Genomic DNA, 18081 nt, shown 5'->3' on the forward strand with positions numbered 1-18081 from the left:
GCTAACAATGCTGTATATTTCTGCTACCTAGAGGTGACACTGTTTCGTTCAAAGTCAAGGTCCTTGTCCATTCAATTGCAAATTTCATACCACTAAGGTTAAGGAACTCTAAAAAGTATAAAGGACCTGTAGCTGATCCATTAAATACTATTATCACAGTTCCTTTGAAAAATCCCTTTCTCCTTAGGAGCCAGAGCCTCCAAAACGGCAGTGGAATCTCTCCATCTTCTCTGGCAGAATTAATGCTTCTGACACATAAAGGTGAAGCAGATATTGAATGAGTTTCCCTGTACGATCTGCAGTTTCTGCTAAATGTAAAGACTAATTAATGTAAAGATAACCAGGCAGACTTCACCATGGAAAACTTAAAGTACCATTGATTTGATAATTTTTGGAGAAAGAACCTGTTTGCTTCTTTATGCTTAATGCAGGGACAAGTTGCATGTGTCTTTACCATATAGTCTCACCTTCTTCTCAACAGGGAATAATAAAAAAGGAAGGCTTTCATTAAATGTAAATTGCTTTGTGTTGCCCAGGTGAACATAAAATTCACTTTATTCCGGGAATGATTGGCCCCTTCCTTGGTGTCACACTGGTCCCACAGACAGAGGTCCGCAACATCATGATCCCCATCTTTCATGACATGATGGACTGGGAGCAGAGGAAAAATGGCAACTTCAAACAGGTGATATGGTTTTTCAGGCTCTTGCTATATCCTCTCTGTTGTTCTGCCCTTCTGCAACACTGCACTAGAAGTACTGATAGTTTGTTTCTGAATGTGAGGGAGCAGTTGACGTGGATGGATGGATAGATAGATAGATACTAATTAAAAAGTAACATCCTTTACAACACTGCTACCAAAGTCCCACCATTATATGAACATTTCCATAAGGCATTTTCTCCTATTAATACAGAACACAGTGTTGCATTCACTGCACAGGGAGCAAGGGAAAGTGGATTCTCCTTCCTAATGGTAAAAACAATGGATGCTTCTAAACCATATGTGATGAGGTATTCTAGTGCTTGCAGTGTTTTACTAGGAGTCAAGACTCCTATTCCTGGCCCTGCTGCTAACTTTCTGTATGACCTTGGGTTAGTCACCTAGGGCCAGATTTGTAAAGATATTTAGTTTTCCCATCTGTACAGTGAGTACCATGTGATTAATAAAAATACATAGAGTGCTTTGAAATCTTTGGATGAAATACCCTGTATGGCTTTATGTGCATTGAGACTTTTTAACAATTTTCCTACCATTGGCCTATCAAAAGTGCATCTCCACAGATGTTAGCTACAATGAGAGTGTAGCCTGATGTCTGGTTTTGTGTCTTTTAAACTATAAGCCCTCTGAGGCAGGCATTTTCTTATCTGTGGCACATATCTTGCAAACACTTAAGCACATGATTGAATTCAAGCCCATGAGTAATCCTGTTGATCTCAAAATTTACTAATACATGTTTACTAATGATAATAATAATGTTTTCAGGATTTAGCTTATTGTTATGATTACTATTTACTAACAAAATCTACATTTTGTAGCAAAAGGCATCCACTTTAAAGAAGAGGGAAAAAATCAATAAAGGCACATTGCATTGAATGTAAAGAAATGCCACTTTACACTCTAAAGGGACTTAGCAAAAGGCTACGTTCTCCTCCTTGCTCTTCTTTATGGCAACTGACCCATGTCATAGTAAAGTGTATCGTTATGGTCAGAAACTAAACTAAAAATGTGCACCTTGTTAATACAAACACCTACTCTCTGTGACTCTTCTGGAGCTTAGGCTAGTGGCACAAATAAATGTTTCTGCTGTGAGTACTGGAAAGCCAATGTGCTGTAATGATGGTAGAGCAAATGTGTTTTATTCTGTCTCATGCTCCATCAACAAAATTGTCAAGTGAGTTATGATTCCAGAATCTTTGTTAGTGATCACTAAAGCAAGAAAAAGCACTGCTTAGTGTTTTCCCTAACTTGGCTTATTATTATGCATCACAATTGAAAAGAGTGATCAGTTGGGTGAACAATAAACCATCTTTCTCTCCTCCCCGCCCCCCGACCCCAAGCCTTTGGCTTCCTGCTCCCAGCTTCTACTCTCCTAGAAGGTTTCATTCCTGCTGACAAAAACTTCTGCCCGCAGGTCTCTGAGATTAGGGCGCTTACCTCGGAGCCTCCCTATACGGTGTTTTACAAGGACAAGGTCCAGCTGTGACTGTGTCCAGCTTTCCTGCCCAAGATAGCTTCACAGTTTCATACAAACCTGGACATATACTTACCTGTCTTCTTTCCAAAATCTCATAAGTCAGAAGAGGAGTGAAAATTATACTCTGTGGACGTCAGGATCGCACTAGCCTGTTACACTTAAAGGACCAAGCCATTCCGTAAGTCGACACAGTTGTTCATTGTAGTGGCGGACAGGATGAAAAGTCTTCCAGTGTCCGCCTAAGAGAATTTCATCATGGATTACCACCTGCATCCTTGTCTGCTATGATCTGGCTAAAGTGCTTCCACCGGCGACTGTAACCGCCACTTGACTAGGGCACAAGCCTCGGCAACAGCCTTCCTGGCCTAAGTGCCGATTCAAGATATCTGCAGGGCCACTGGTTGTCTATCCACACGTTTACGTCTCATTACGCACTCACCCAGCAGGTCCATGACGATGCTGGTTTTGGTAGACCAGTGTTGCAAGCCACATGACTGAACTCTAAGGATACTGCCTGTGAGTCACCTAGAATGGAATTGACATGAGCAAGCACTTGAAGAAAAACAGTTACCTACCTTTCGTAACTGTTGTTATTTGAGATGTATTGTTCATGTCCATTCCATTATCTGCCTTCCTACCCCTCTGTCGGAGTTGCTGGCAAAAAGGAACGGAGAGGTGTAGGGCCGGCAATGCCTATATACCGCCGCATGAGCGCAGCACTCCAGAGGGCACCACAGCCAACCCTACGGATACCGCTAATCAAAATCTCTGACGACTGTGCAGGTGCATGCGCACACATCTAGAATGGAATGGACGTGAGCAATACAGCTTGAAGAACAAAGTTCTTCTTCAAGTGCTTGCTCATGTCCATTCCATATTAGGTGTGTGTGCTTGCCACGTGCACCAGTGCCAGAAGTTTTTCCCTCAGCAGTATCCATGGGGGACCGGCTCTTGTGCCCTCTGGAGTGGCACCCGCATCGCATGGTATAAGGGGCGCCGCTGACGCCTCCCACCCTCAGTTCCTTCTTGTCGCCAGTGATGGTGCTGGAATATCTGCTTCTTTGGCTAGCGTTGTTTCGTTCTTTGTTCTTGCAAACTTTGAAATCCTGTAAAATAGTTATATATAGTTAGTAGTTTCTTAGTTACCTTTAGTAGTAGTTCTCAAACTTTTCATTAGTCACAAATGGGACCCAGACAGGGGTCAGGACGTGCCACAGTCCCCAGGCTTTAAGCCCTGCGATTGCTGCAAACAGCGTATGCCCATTATCAATCCACATATCAGCTGCCTAAGGTGCTTAGGTGAAGGGCACGTAAGTGACAAGTGCTGTATCTGCAAGTCCTTCAAACCTAGGACGAAGAAGGAGCGCAATATCCATCTAAGAGCACTCCTAATGGAGTCGACACTCACTCCAGCACCAGAGCAGCGGTCTGACTCCACACCAAGCACCATGGCCTCCATGTGCAGTGCTCCCCAGGCGCTGTCCACAAGCTGGCACCAGTCTCCTTCCATGGCTTCAGTCAAGAAACCGAAAAAGACTGTGAGGGGAAGATCTCCTACCCCTGGCAAGGGAAAGGAAAGGGCAGGGGGCGAGCCAAGATCCGTGCCGGGCAACTCAACATCCCCCTTGGGAAGTCGGGCCCCAGCTCAAGTTGAGTGGTGCAGGCCATCCCATGCTTTGCCTGCAGCTCCAGATAGCAGTTCAGGCCCCAGCCAGCATCAGGTGCCATCGATACCTGAAGCCCTTCAAGCAGCTCAGGAGATCCTGATGCTCCCAGTGCCACCCTCACCAGCTTCCGTGGTACCCTGGTCTTGTGGAAAACCCGAGTTGGGATCTATGCGTGTGTCCCTGCCTCAGCGGTACCATTCCCCATCAAGATGGACATCCCGCCAGTGTTTGCCCGCCTGCAGCCGCCATGCCTCAGCACTGGAGGGGCAGGCTCAGCAGAGCCTTCTGCAGTCCCCACACAGGGAACACCGGTCAAGGGACTCGAGGCGTACCTCTCCGGTAGATAGGCATAGACCCTCTGAGGCACAAGCCTCGCAGCAAGAACTCCGGGACCAGCCCCAACTATCTCCAAGGGCTCGTTACCAATCCCAGGACCAATCAAACACGAGATACCGCTGATCACCGGGCCATAATGGCCCATCTCCAAAAGGAAGGTCGCCCTACTCAGGACGATCCTCCCGGCAATTGGCCCGTAGTAGCTCACGGTCCCTTTCGGGTTGTCCACCGAGGCCCAGCAGTCTGTGCAGGACCTACCCTTCGATGGCCGGACCCTATTTGCAGAGCAAACAAACAGCAAATTGCATGGCCTCAAGGACTCCCACAACACCATGAAAACCCTGGATCTCTACGTCCCAGCCCCGGCGCATAAGCGGTTCAAACTGGAGCAGCTGCAGGGCCAGGGGAGCCAGCCTCAGCAGGACCAGCCCCATAAATGAGCCAAGGGCTACAAGTGCTGCCCGAGCCACCCGCCTCCACCCTCTGCCCAGTCGGGCTCGACCCATAATAAGCAGGGGGCCAAACAGTCATTTTGAGGGTGCGTCCGAGGGCGACCTAACAGATTATTCCCCAGACCCATCTTTCCCAGTGTTCTCCAACCACCTTTCTCTCTTCCTACCTGCCTGGACAGCTATAACCTCTGATGGAAGGGTCCTCAGCATAGTGGAACAGGGTTATACCCTCCAGTTCCTTTCTACCCCCACCCCTTCCCACCCGCCTTCCCCATCCCTCTTCAGGGACCCCTCTCATGAGAGTCTCCTCACGCAGGAGGAAAAGGGGTTGCTACAACTGGGTGCAATGGAAGAAGTTCCTCTCGAGCACTAGAACAAGGGTTCTATCTCAATACTTTTTAATCCCAAAGGCCAAGGGTGGTCTGTGGCCCATCTTGGACCTGCGAGACCTCAACAAGTACCTAAAGAAGCTAAAGTTCTGCATGGTCTCTCTGGCTTCTACTATCCCCTCCCCGGATCTGGGAGACTGGTATGCCGCCCTCAACTTGAAGGATGTATACTTCCATATGGCGATCTTTCAAGGACACAGACGCTTCCTCCAGTTTATGGTGTGGCCCCACTACTTCCAATTTGCGGTCCTCCCGTTCAGCCTGGCTACAGCACTGAGGGTGTTCACCAAGTGCATGTCAGTGGTAGCAGCTTACCTCAGGCGCCGAGGTATCCAGATCTACCCAGACCTTGATGACTGGCTCGTCAAGGGCAGCTCCAGGTCTCGAGTGCAAAGGGATGTCACGGTGCTTCAAGCTATGTGTTACTCTCTGGGTCTAGAGGTAAACGATGGAAAGTTGATGTGCGTGCCAGTGCAGAGGATAGAATTAATTGGCGCGGTCCTCGACTCGACCTGTACAGGACGTTCCTGCCCCTGGAAAGGTTCCACACATTGACGAACCTCATCGCGGAAGTCTCCACATTCCCTCTGATTTGAGCCAGGGTCTGTCTGTGCCTGCGGGGCCATATGACAGCATGCACTTACGTGGTCCGACTCTGGCGGACCAGCTCGGCAGGGACTTCTCCTCTCACCACAAGTGGTCACTCCATCCAGAGGTAGCCTGAATGATCTTCCAAAGGTGGGGAACGCCCCAAGTGGACCTGTTCACTACCAGACAGAACAGGAAATGCCACTGGTTTTGTTCTTGGCAAGGTCTGAGCAAGGGCTCCCTCTCCTATGCCTTCCTCCTGTCGTGGTCAGGGAGCCTGACCCGCTGCGTTCCCTACGTATTCCCTCTGATTTCACTCATCAGCAGGGCCCTGGCAAAGATCAAGAGAGACAAGGCACAGGTCATCATGATCGCCCTGACGTGGCCTTGCCAGCACTGGTTCAGCATGCTCACAAGCCTGTCAGCAGCCCCTCCCTGGCCCCTGCCCAACCGACCGGACCTGCTGTCACAGGATCACAGTCGACTCCTGTACCCAAACCTCGGGTCCCTCCACCTCTTGGTATGGATGCTGTGTGGCTGAACCCGGAGGAGCAGACCTGTTTGGAAGGAGTCCAACAGGTCCTCCTGGAAAATAGGAAGCCCTCAACTAGACTGACTTACCTGGCCAAGTGGACGAGGTTTTCCCGCTGGGCATCCGAACGGGGCATCTCTCCCTCACATTTCTCCATACAGGCTGTCCTGGACTACCTTCTCCATTTGAGGAACCAGGGCCTGGCACACTCTTCCATTAGAGTGCATCTCGCGGCCATCTCCGCTTTTCACCTGCCGATCCAACGACCGTTGGTGTTTTCCCATAACATGATGGTCAGATTCCTGAGAGGGCTTGGGAGACTCTTCCTGCAAGTACGGGCTCCTGTCCAGCAGTGGGAACTTAACTTGGTCCTCTCTAGGCTCACTGGCCCATCCTTTGAGCTGCTGGGTTCCTGCTCCTTTTCCCACTTGTCATGGAAGGTCGTGTGCCTGGTGGCGGTGATGTCAATGAGATGGGTCTTCGAAATTAAAGCCTTGACCTCAGAAACTCCATACGTGGTGTCAAGGTTCCTTCCCCACTCTGAACTCTAGGGTACAGATGTGGGGACCTGCATGAAAAACCCCTTAGCTTATTTTTACGAGCTTAGGTTAAAACTTCCCCAAGGTACAAACTATTTTACCTTTTGTCCCTGAACTTTATTTCTGCCACCACCAAGCGTCTAACAAATATAACAGGGAAAGAGCCCACTTGGAAACGTCTTTCCCCCCAAAATCCCCGCAAGCCCTACACCTCCTTTCCTGGGGAAGACTTGATAAAAATCCTCACCAATTTGCACAGGTGAACACAGACCCAAACCAAGAATCTACATTCCATTCAGCACAACTTATTTTATCAGCCATTTAAACAAAACAGAATCTAACGCATATTTAACTAGATTGCTTACTGACTTTTTACAGGAGTTCTGACCTGCATTCCTGCTCTGGTCCCGGCAAAAACAACACACAGACAGAGAGAACCCTTTGTTGCCCCCCCCCTCCAGCTTTGAAAGTATCTTGTCTCTTCATTGGTCATTTTGGTCAGGTGCCAGCGAGATTGTCTTAGCTTCTTAACCCTTTACAGGTGAAAGGGTTTTTCCTCTGGCCAGGAGGGATTTAAAGGTGTTTACCTTTCCCTTTATATTTATGACACATGGTCTTCTAAAAAGATAAAGTTCTTTGTGGCCCTACCCAGCCTTCCTGCCAAAGGTAGTCTCCACCTTCTATATGAACCAGGACATCTTCCTCCAGCGTTCTATCCCAAACCGCACAAAACCAGTGAAGAGAGGCATCTTCATGCCCTGAGGGCCTTGGTTTTCTACTTAGAACGTACCAAGCCTTTCCGTAAATTGACTCAACTCTTCATCGCTACAGCAGATAGGATGAAGGCGACCAGCTTGGCTTAATGGTGAAATCCTAGCGGATCTGAAACATAAAAAAGAAGCTTACAAGAAGTGGAAGGTTGGACATATGACCAGGGAAGAGTATAAAAATATTGCTCGGGCATGTAGGAATGTTATCAGGAGGGCCAAATCGCACCTGGAGCTGCAGCTAGCCAGAGATGTCAAGAGTAACAAGAAGGGTTTCTTCAGGTATGTTGGCAACAAGAAGAAAGCCAAGGAATGTGTGGGCCCCTTACTGAATGAGGGAGGCAACCTAGTGACAGAGGATGTGGAAAAAGCTAATGTACTCAATGCTTTTTTTGCCTCTGTCTTCACGAACAAGGTCAGCTCCCAGACTACTGCACTGGGCAGCACAGTATGGGGAAGAGATGGCCAGCCCTCTGTGGAGATAGAGGTGGTTAGGGACTATTTAGAAAAGCTGGACGTGCACAAGTCCATGGGGCCGGACGAGTTGCCTCTGAGAGTGCTGAAGGAATTGGCGGCTGTGATTGCAGAGCCATTGGCCATTATCTTTGAAAACTCGTGGCGAACCGGGGAAGTCCCGGATGACTGGAAAAAGGCTAATGTAGTGCCAATCTTTAAAAAAGGGAAGAAGGAGGATCCTGGGAACTACAGGCCAGTCAGCCTCACTTCAGTCCCTGGAAAAATCATGGAGCAGGTCCTCAAAGAATCAATCCTGAAGCACTTGCATGAGAGGAAAGTGATCAGGAACAGCCAGCATGGATTCACCAAGGGAAGGTCATGCCTGACTAATCTAATTGCCTTTTATGATGAGATTACTGGTTCTGTGGATGAAGGGAAAGCAGTGGATGTATTGTTTCTTGACTTTAGCAAAGCTTTTGACACGGTCTCCCACAGTATTCTTGTCAGCAAGTTAAGGAAGTATGGGCTGGATGAATGCACTACAAGGTGGGTAGAAAGCTGGCTAGATTGTCGGGCTCAACGGGTAGTGATCAATGGCTCCATGTCTAGTTGGCAGCCGGTATCAAGTGGAGTACCCCAAGGGTCGGTCCTGGGGCCAGTTTTGTTCAATATCTTCATAAATGATCTGGAGGATGGTGTGGATTGCACTCTCAGCAAATTTGCGGATGATACTAAACTGGGAGGAGTGGTAGATACGCTGGAGGGGAGGGATAGGATACTGAAGGACCTAGACAAATTGGAGGATTGGGCCAAAAGAAATCTGATGAGGTTCAATAAGGATAAGTGCAGGGTCCTGCACTTAGGATGGAAGAACCCAATGCACAGCTACAGACTAGGGACCGAATGGCTAGGCAGCAGTTCTGCGAAAAAGGACCTAGGGGTGACAGTGGATGAGAAGCTGGATATGAGTCAGCAGTGTGCCCTTGTTGCCAAGAAGGCCAATGGCATTTTGGGATGTATAAGAAGGGGCATAGCGAGCAGATCGAGGGATGTGATCGTTCCCCTCTATTCAACATTGGTGAGGCCTCATCTGGAGTACTGTGTCCAGTTTTGGGCCCCACACTTCAAGAAGGATGTGGATAAATTGGAGAGAGTCCAGCGAAGGGCAACAAAAATGATTAGGGGACTGGAACACATGAGTTATGAGGAGAGGCTGAGGGAGCTGGGCTTGTTTAGCCTGCAGAAGAGAAGAATGAGGGGGGATTTGATAGCTGCTTTCAACTACCTGAAAGGGGGTTCCAAAGAGGATGGCTCTAGACTGTTCTCAATGGTAGCAGATGATAGAACGAGGAGTAATGGTCTCAAAGACCAAATGCAGTGGGGGAGGTTTAGATTGGATATTAGGAAAAACTTTTTCACTAAGAGGGTGGTGAAACACTGGAATGCGTTACCTAGGGAGGTGGTAGAATCTCCTTCCTTAGAGGTTTTTAAGGTCAGGCTTGACAAAGCCCTGGCTGGGATGATTTAACTGGGAATTGGTCCTGCTTTGAGCAGGGGGTTGGACTGGATGACCTTCTGGGGTCCCTTCCAACCCTGATATTCTATGATTCTATGAAGGGTCACCGTGTGTCCTCGCAGGGGATTTCCAATTGGATTACCTCATGCATAAGGACCTCTTACGACCTGGCAGGTGTTCTGCCGCCGCTGATTGTCAGAGCCCACTCAATGAGAGTGCAGGCGTTTTCGGCGGCCTTCCTGGCGCACATCCCTATCCAGGACATCTGTAGAATTGCAGCGTGGTCCTCTGTTCACACGTTTACCACCCATTATGCCGTCACTCAGCAAGCCAGGGACGATGCTGGGTTTGGCAGAGCTGTGTTGCAATCTACACGTCTGTGAACTTCTACCCATCTCCAGGGGTACTGCTTGGGAGTCACCTAATGTGGAACGGACATGAGGAAGCACTCGAAGAAAAGAAAGTTACCTTTTCCGTAACAGGTGTTCTTCGAAATGTGTTGCTTATGTCCATTCCATGACCCGCCCTCCTTCCCCACTGTCGGAGTTTCCGGCAAGAAGAAACTGAGGGTTGGGGGAGCCGATGGTGCCCGTTATACTGCCCCATGCAGACACCACTCCAGAGGGGGCCAGAGCTGATCCCCTATGGATACTACTGAGGGAAAAACTTCCAGCACCAGTGCATGTGGTGAGCACACACACCTAATATGGAATGGACATGGGCAATACATCTCGAAGAACACCAGTTACAGAAAAGGTAACTGTCTTTTACGAAAGGTAGGTAACCATTTTTTTTTCGGTTGCTGACAGGTAGGACAGGGTAAGATTCTACTTGATACATTCATTTATAGAAAGTTCAGATCTAGGTATTGATAAAAACAAAGAAAATGGATGACAAGAACTCCTGTAAGAAACAAAAAGCCTATCTCCACAGGGAAGCCCATTTTACCCCTCTGCTCAGCAAGAGGATAATTGAGCTCTGTAGTCCATCTCTTCCACTGACCCATATGAGGCCAGTTGTTTCACTGAATCCGCTGAGCCATTATTTTGTAGATTTGAAAGGGGTCTGTTTTATTTCAGATGCTTTTTTATATCAGGGCAGAAATCATCCATCCGTAAAATCTGGCAACTTGCAGAACATAAGAAATTATCCATAAAATACAATCTCAGCCTTCTTAACGTTTTTGAAATTTACCTTCTCTGCAAACACAGTTAATTTCTAACCCATTATTTCTCCCTGATCCAGGTGGAAGCTGAATTGATTGATAAGCTGGACAGCTTGGTATCAGAAGGAAAAGGAGATGAGAACTACAGGGAGCTCTTCAGCCTACTGTAAGCAATGCCACTCTCCCTTCATCTTGCATGTTACAAGGTCACCTTTAGAAGGCTTGGTAAAATTTCAAAGTAATGATTCATTGTAAAATACCAGCAATGGAAGTGGCCTCCCTCAGAACACAGAGTAATGAACAGGGACTTCTAACAGGTTATTGTGACATTGGCCACAAATCAGAGAGAGGGCTATGAAAAAGCTTGCCATCCCTTTTACACTGACAAGAATATAAAAATATATTTTTGTATCTTTCATGCAATAAAATCTAGTATTGATGTTGCATAGGTTACAGTATACAGTGTGCCAAGTGGTGTCCATGTTCCTATCACAGACACACTAGACAAGCCAGTGCTCAGCTTTGTGACATCAGTGTGTGAAGTCATAGTCTTCAGACTGTTCAGAGGGCCAGCTAAAAAATCAAGCAGTTCAAGTCTGTTTTGGGGCATTTAAAATTTCCCTCCATTTTCTCCCCTTGCTTACCTTGCTCTTGAAGGTCATACATTAATTGAAGGTTGGAAACTGCTCCCTCCAAAGCCTATCAGTGCACAGCATTTCCAGTCCCTTCCAACCCAAGAAACAATAATGATAGTCGGAGGCTAACCTGAAATCTCAAGATCTGTCCCTCCCACATGGTTAGTTCTCGGGTGCTGAGCAGTGTCCAAGTCTGATTTTCAAATGCCTCCCTTGGTGGATGCTGATCTTGGTTTGAAGGCATATATTGTGACCCACTCTGTAATCTCCACTGAGTTAAATCTTGAGTCTTTAATTGATCCAGTGGCCCCTCTGAGATCAGTAACAGAATACAGGGCAAATTTTCAAAAGGATCTCAATCCAGTCTCCATTTATGTGCATGCAGCTTGATGTATACAAACATCTACATGCATTTTTGGTGCACCGACACCTCTGCATGGAAATTATAGAATTTACTTGTGCACACCCATCATTTTGGGTATGCAGGTAAATCTATAACCTGTGCACCTTTATGTTAATACTCAGAAAGTATGCACTTGTATTTGAGTGCACACAAATGGCAACCACTTTTTGAAAGTTTGGCTCCATCAGTGTACATGCAAAAATAGCAAATACTTTTGAAAAGAAAATAATGGAAAATTTGTTTTTCTTTTTATTTACCTGGCAAGAACAATGTTCTGTATTTCCCTTGCGGCAGCTGATGATATCTCTGATAACAGTTGTGATGCAAGATGTTGAACTGGGATTGCTCATTAGAGACCAGAATTTAACAGTTTAACTGAGGGGATAAAATGTGTTACTGTGGGTTTAGGCTCCTTCCCAGTCATAGCTTTCCATTGCTATAAGCAGCTACCATTAGCAGCTTGGGAACCAATTTTTGTTACGTGCAGTGTTCTCTTTCCTATGTTTGAAGCAGCATTGTGATGGGAAATTTTACCTTTTGCTGCCAATTCCATCTTTTCTTGTCTTTGCTTCATGCTGCATGGAGTAGAACCCAGCTCTTTGGGCCCTACCCCAGGTAAGACTGTAATTCTGTCAGTCTTCTGCATGAGAGAGAAACAAAGTTGCCCCTGGCTCTCTCCAGGATCTATACCGTTTCCAGGAAAGCCTCATATGCTGCCTCTTCATTTCCAAACAGCCTGCTGGAGAAGATTGAACAAGAGACGTGGCGGGAGACTGGCGTCTCTTTTGTTACATCAGTTACTCGCCTCATGGAGCGTCTCCTTGACTACAGGTACCTAGTTACAACAGTAAAGTGTTCTGAGTATAAGTATTCTAGCATTCTGCAAGAAGGGTGTACAGAATTAGTAATGCACCAAATTATTTTTGTGTAGAGAACTGTTTTGTATTGGTTTTGAAGCAATCAGTTAATTCAGAGCTGTGGAGTAATGTGAGAGCAACCATTACACAGAACTGTTGGTTTCTGAATTAAGATAGTGGAGGCACACGTTCTCATTTACTTCTTGTTCATTCTTGATAAATTGTCAGAATGAAGAAACTGATGTTTAGTTTACTTGATGATGAGGCTAAAGGATTATAGAACTGTTGGAAGTTATTAATGTGGCTCTCTTCTTAGAATATTTGGCCCTGATTCATCAAAGTCTAACGCAATGCCGTCTAACTCAGCTAAGGGAGACTTTCTTAAAAGCAGGACCCTATGTATTCCATGACTCAGTGACCATGGAGTTTGCAGCAGATTATATTCATGAATCTCAACTTTCATTTATTTAAAAAAAAAAATCTAACCTTAAAGGTTGTAAAGAAAATCTTGAAAGTGTGAACAGAACATAAACAGATGTAATGAAACAGTAGTGAACTGTCCCATTCATCTCAGTGGACTGTTATCTCTGGAACTTAAAGACAACAGTTTAATAATTAGCTGTTTTGCTGCTGATCATTGTAACAAAAACATTTGGCTAATGTGGTTTATTCAACAATCTCAAATAATTTCCCGTGCTCATGTGCCAGAAGCCCCAGTTGTCCCCACCCACATGACAAAACCTCCAGTTCTTCTTCGAGTGACTGCTCATATCAATTCCAATTAGGTGCGCATGCACAGTTGTTGGAAAGTTTTTTCCCCTGGCAGTGCCCATTGGGTCGGCTGTAGAGCCCCCTGGAGTAGCGCCTTCATGGAGCTCAATATATGACCCTGCCAACCTGGCGCCTCCTCAGTTCCTTCTTAGTGACAGTGACGGTCTTTGGAACTTGCTCAGCATGTTCTACCACATTTCCCTAGCTTTGTTTGTGTTCTCTGTACTTATTAGTTAGTTCTTAGTTGGTAGTTAGTAGTTAGCACTTGGGCTGGGGGGTTTACTCTCTATCCCGACCGCTTTTCCTTGGGAGGGCTTACATGCCCAAGTCCGAGGGGTTCAAGCCCTGCAAGTCCTGCAGCAAGCCCAGACCAACGAGTAACCCCACGATGCTTGTCTAAAGCCGACAGGTGCAGGATTTGTAAGGGGTTTCGCCCCAGAACCAAAAAGGAGTGAGATTTTTGCCTCAAGCAGCTCCTTGTGGAGGCAGCACTTAGACCACAGCCTCCACCAGTGCGGCAATACCTGGCGCCAAGTTCATCAGTGTGTAGCACCCTGGCAACAGTGGTTGAAGCGGCACTGCAGAAGGACGCTGGCAGACACCCAAGGCTAAGCCTTCGGTACCGCATTGAGTGGCACCGTCTCGAGGCAAACTGGCGATGCTCCATCGCTCGGCATCGCTGATAGAATTGCAGCACTGCTCAGAGTCCTGGTGCCGCTTACAATCACAGCACCGCTCAGACTCGCGACACTGGTCCACCGGCCAGCACTCCCGTTTGCAAAGATGATCCATGCATCGATCCACGTTATGCAGCAGGTCCCACTCCCAGCACCAGTCCCAGTGCCACTCAGCAACCCCACACAGCTCCAGATCGTGACACTGCTCTCCAACCTCACAGCACTGCTCTCCAGCCTTGCAGCACCACTCTCCGGCATTGCAACACCGCTCCCCAGTGTAGCACTGCTTGCAGGATCAGCTCTGCTCGGCACTGCCCTGGCCACTGCGGTCCCGATCCCAGTCTTCTACTCGGAGACGGGATCTAGATACTAAGAGCAGGGTCGGCACCGGTTGGGTCATGGATGCTGTGAGGTGGGGGCAAGGCCAGGGCCTACTCAGTGGCAAGGACCAGCACAGTGGCCATTTTGGATGCCGTGGGTGTACCACCAAGCACAGGGCACCCAATCTAAAGGATCCCGATTGGCCACCTTTGAACCACAGGTGCCGGAGGCTTCTGTCAGTGGCCCCACCCCTAGCACTGCAGAGGAGGTGCCGTGCCCGCAACCCCCACCCCCACCCTCCGCCCCGCCCACAGAACCCACTCCAGTTCCTGAGCAGGACCCTGGTCTACCTGGTCCAGCCAGCGAGACAGGACAGGAGGTCTCTGACGAGCAGGAGGACCCTGTTCCCTGATTAGCCTCTTCGTCCTCCTCCCCAGATGAGGCCGTTGCAAGCACTTCTGTCTCTGGACTGCCCCCCATAGACAGCTGTGCCCACCATGACCTCTTTCGCAAGATGGCGTGCAACATGGGTCTGCAGGGCGAGGAGGTGGTGGAGTCGGAGGACCTAATGGTCGACATTGGGAGGAGAGGTAGATATGCTGGAGGGTAGGGATAGGATACAGAGGATTAGAGGATTGGGCCAAAAGAAATCTGATGAGGTTCAACAAGGACAAGTGCAGAGTCCTGCACTTAGGATGGAAGAATCCCATGCACCGCTACAGACTAGGGACCGAATGGCTAGGCAGCAGTTCTGCAGAAAAGGACCTAGGGGTTACAGTGGACAAGAAGCTGGATATGAGTCAACAGTGTGCCATTATTGCCAAGAAGGCCAATGGCTTTTTGGGATGCATAAGTAGGGACATTGCCAGCGGATCGAGGGACGTGATCATTCCCCTCTATTCGACATTGGTGAGGCCTCATCTGGAGTACTGTGTCCACTTTTGGGCCCCACACTACAAGAAGGATGTGGAAAAGGGGGAAAACGTCCTGTAGAGGGCAACAAAAATGATTAGGGGTCTGGAATACATGACTTATGAGGAGCGGCTGAGGGCACTGGGATTGTTTAGTCTGCGGAAGAGAAGAATGAGGGGGGGGATTTGATAGCTGCTTTCAACTACCTGAAAGGGGGTTCCAAAGAGGATGGATCTAGACTGTTCTCAGTGGTAGCAGATGACAGAACGAGGAGTAATGGTCTCAAGTTGCAGTGGGGGAGGTTTAGGTTGGATATTAGGAAAAACATTTTCACTAGGTGAAACACTGGAATGCGTTACCTAGGGAGGTGGTGGAATCTCTTTCCTTAGAAGTTTTTAAGGTCAGGCTTGACAAAGCCCTGGCTGGGATGATTTAGTTGGGGATTGGTCCTGCTTTGAGCAGGGGATTGGACTAGATGACCTCCTGAGGTCCCTTTAGATGACTGTGCACGCAGCGCACACACACCTAATTGGGATGGATGTGAGCAACACATCTCAAAGAACAGTTATGAGAGGTGAGTAACCGTTTTTTTCTCCCCTGACAACTTCTGCAGTGCAGTTACTCATCAAAACAAAATTCTGAAAATGTAAAATATGGGGACATCTATTTTAATTGAATTTACTGTTAAAACAGCACAGGATCTACTATATTGATTGTAGTATTAATTTTCTTATTCAATTCAGTTACAATCCTCAATTTTTTAATTTAAATTAATCTGGTAGCAAAATGTCAAGTGTGTTGCACCAACATGCTTTTCACTTCTACAATAGGTCTTTAGTTCCAGTGACTATAGTCCATAATCATCTGATGCCTGTTCAGGGTTCCCTTTAAAATTAGGAAGTAATCCCAGTCCTTTCCTAGTGCACGGGAGCCAATAAACAACACCATCTCAGCAGAGGACAAAGTCTGAATAACTCTGAAGATTGAACTCCTCTCTTTACAGCTGGTTCTTCCAAATCAGGGCTGTGGCACGTTGTTGGTGCACTTTGAAGAACCTGGCACTGCCACTGCTCATACTGCACCTTGTGTGTGCGTAAATGGAAGGTCTCAGTCTCTAAGGCACTCAGTCCAGAACCTTTTAATGGCACTAAATTAACTTTACACATAAAGCTCATTTGAAGACTAACTTTCTTAAATAACTTCTTTAGATCTACACTGTATGGAGTCTCTTTTGAGGGGTGCTTTAAAAATAAACTTTAGCCTTCACTATTGTTTTGGCATTCTAGAACAGCTTCATCTTTAGTTAAGGAACACACTCTTGCAGTCTAAATGTCTCAACAGTGTTTCTCTTTTCAGGGACTGCATGAAAGGAGATGAAACTGAAAACAAGAAGATTGGCTGCACTGTTAACCTGATGGTAAGAACACTTTCTTTTTTATTTTATTGACCTGTACATCATGATCCTGTGCACAGTATTTTAATCTGGAATGGAAAGGTTTAGGTATGATGATCTGCAGAGGGTTAATAGTCTCAGCATCCTGCAGCTGAAAATTTAGGGCTTTTTCCATTTTGAATTTACAGTAGTGTGTAGTAAAATGGTTCCATTGAGACAGGAGGCAAGAGAGCACAGCAGATGAGCAAGTGTGACTCTTAGCAAAGAGAAAAGGAGTACTTGTGGCACCTTAGAGACTAACCAATTTATCTGAGCATAAGCTTTCGTGAGCTCACGAAAACTTATGCTCAAATAAATTGGTTAGTCTCTAAGGTGCCACAAGTACTCCTTTTCTTTTTGCAAATACAGACTAACACGGCTGTTACTCTGAAACCTCTCTTAGCAAAGAATATTTCTACAGGCATTTTATCCTTTTCCATTCCTCCTCTTTAATCTCATCCTGTACAAACACCCCCCACTCACATCTCCTTTTCTGTTGATTCTAGAGATGGCAGTAGTATTTTTAGAGTGCAGAGGGAATGAATCACCAGTACATATTTGTGGGCATTCACTCTCTTGTACCTTGCTCTCTCATACTGATATTTGTATGGATACAATGGGCCTGATTCTTTTCTCCTTTGCACTCATGTTAAATCCAGCATAACTTCATTGAAGTTAGTGGAGTTACTCCTCATTTACACCCGTTTAAATTAATCCAGTATTGGGCCCAATCTTTCATATTATTAATGCACTTTCTTCGTATTATATGCAGCTTCTATTAGCTGCCTGGAAGTAGGGGGTTATTTTACACTGACAGAGTATCTCAAGATTGTTTCTGAATATTAATTTTCAACTCTTTTTCAGAACTTTTATAAATCTGAAATTAACAAGGAAGAGATGTATATCCGCTACATCCACAAGCTGTGTGACATGCACTTACAGGCTGAGAACTACACTGGTTAGTAATGAGGAGGCTTTCTTCAGGGTCTGCTGTTAGAATCCAGGCCAGAAGTATTGAGTCTCCCAGCATTCTCCTTGAATATTCATCAAATACTTTTCTAGGAATTTTTGTGAAGATCAAACTACTGCAGTTAGAAGAGTTAGAAGCCCTGTTTTTTCATATTACTAATCAACTTGCTTTGATGCCATTTAAGAAACAGACCAGTTTGTAAATTAAGAAACCAGGTGAAGAGGTTGATTTTTGAAACAATACTTCAAGGAAGAAGAGTGTTGAAGGGACCTTGTGGATGGTAGCCCTTTGCTAATATTCGGTATTGGCAGAATCCACGTTAGTCATGTATCCTATTCAGGAAGTGTTTATAAGAGAGGGAGAAAACCTATAGAAAAATGAATTATAAAAGCATTAGCAGTCTGATATGTTGCTATGTTTATATCTCAGTTGAAAGATGAGAATCTATTTTTAAATTATATACATCTGCACAACTTTGGGGAACTTGGAGGAAGTCAGAAA

General features: G+C 46.5%; 1 protein-coding gene across 13 annotated transcripts in view; it reads left to right on the plus strand.

The window, feature by feature from the left end:
• Positions 1-18081, plus strand: part of DOCK3 (dedicator of cytokinesis 3) — a 585647-nt gene that overhangs the window by 504269 nt on the left and 63297 nt on the right. For 11 of the 13 annotated variants that reach the window (XM_073352483.2, XM_073352491.2, XM_073352484.2 and 8 more), the window contains 6 exons: positions 537-685; positions 10683-10768; positions 12229-12255; positions 12376-12471; positions 16535-16595; positions 17475-17568. In XM_073352483.2, coding sequence (XP_073208584.1) covers positions 537-685; positions 10683-10768; positions 12229-12255; positions 12376-12471; positions 16535-16595; positions 17475-17568 — 513 coding nt within the window. The remainder of the gene's footprint in view (positions 1-536; positions 686-10682; positions 10769-12228; positions 12256-12375; positions 12472-16534; positions 16596-17474; positions 17569-18081) is intronic. The other 2 variants (XM_073352485.2, XM_073352490.2) reach the window with 1 other exon arrangement.

This window comes from Lepidochelys kempii, chromosome 7 (genome assembly GCF_965140285.1).
Source record: "Lepidochelys kempii isolate rLepKem1 chromosome 7, rLepKem1.hap1, whole genome shotgun sequence".
Classification (NCBI taxonomy): domain Eukaryota; kingdom Metazoa; phylum Chordata; order Testudines; family Cheloniidae; genus Lepidochelys; species Lepidochelys kempii.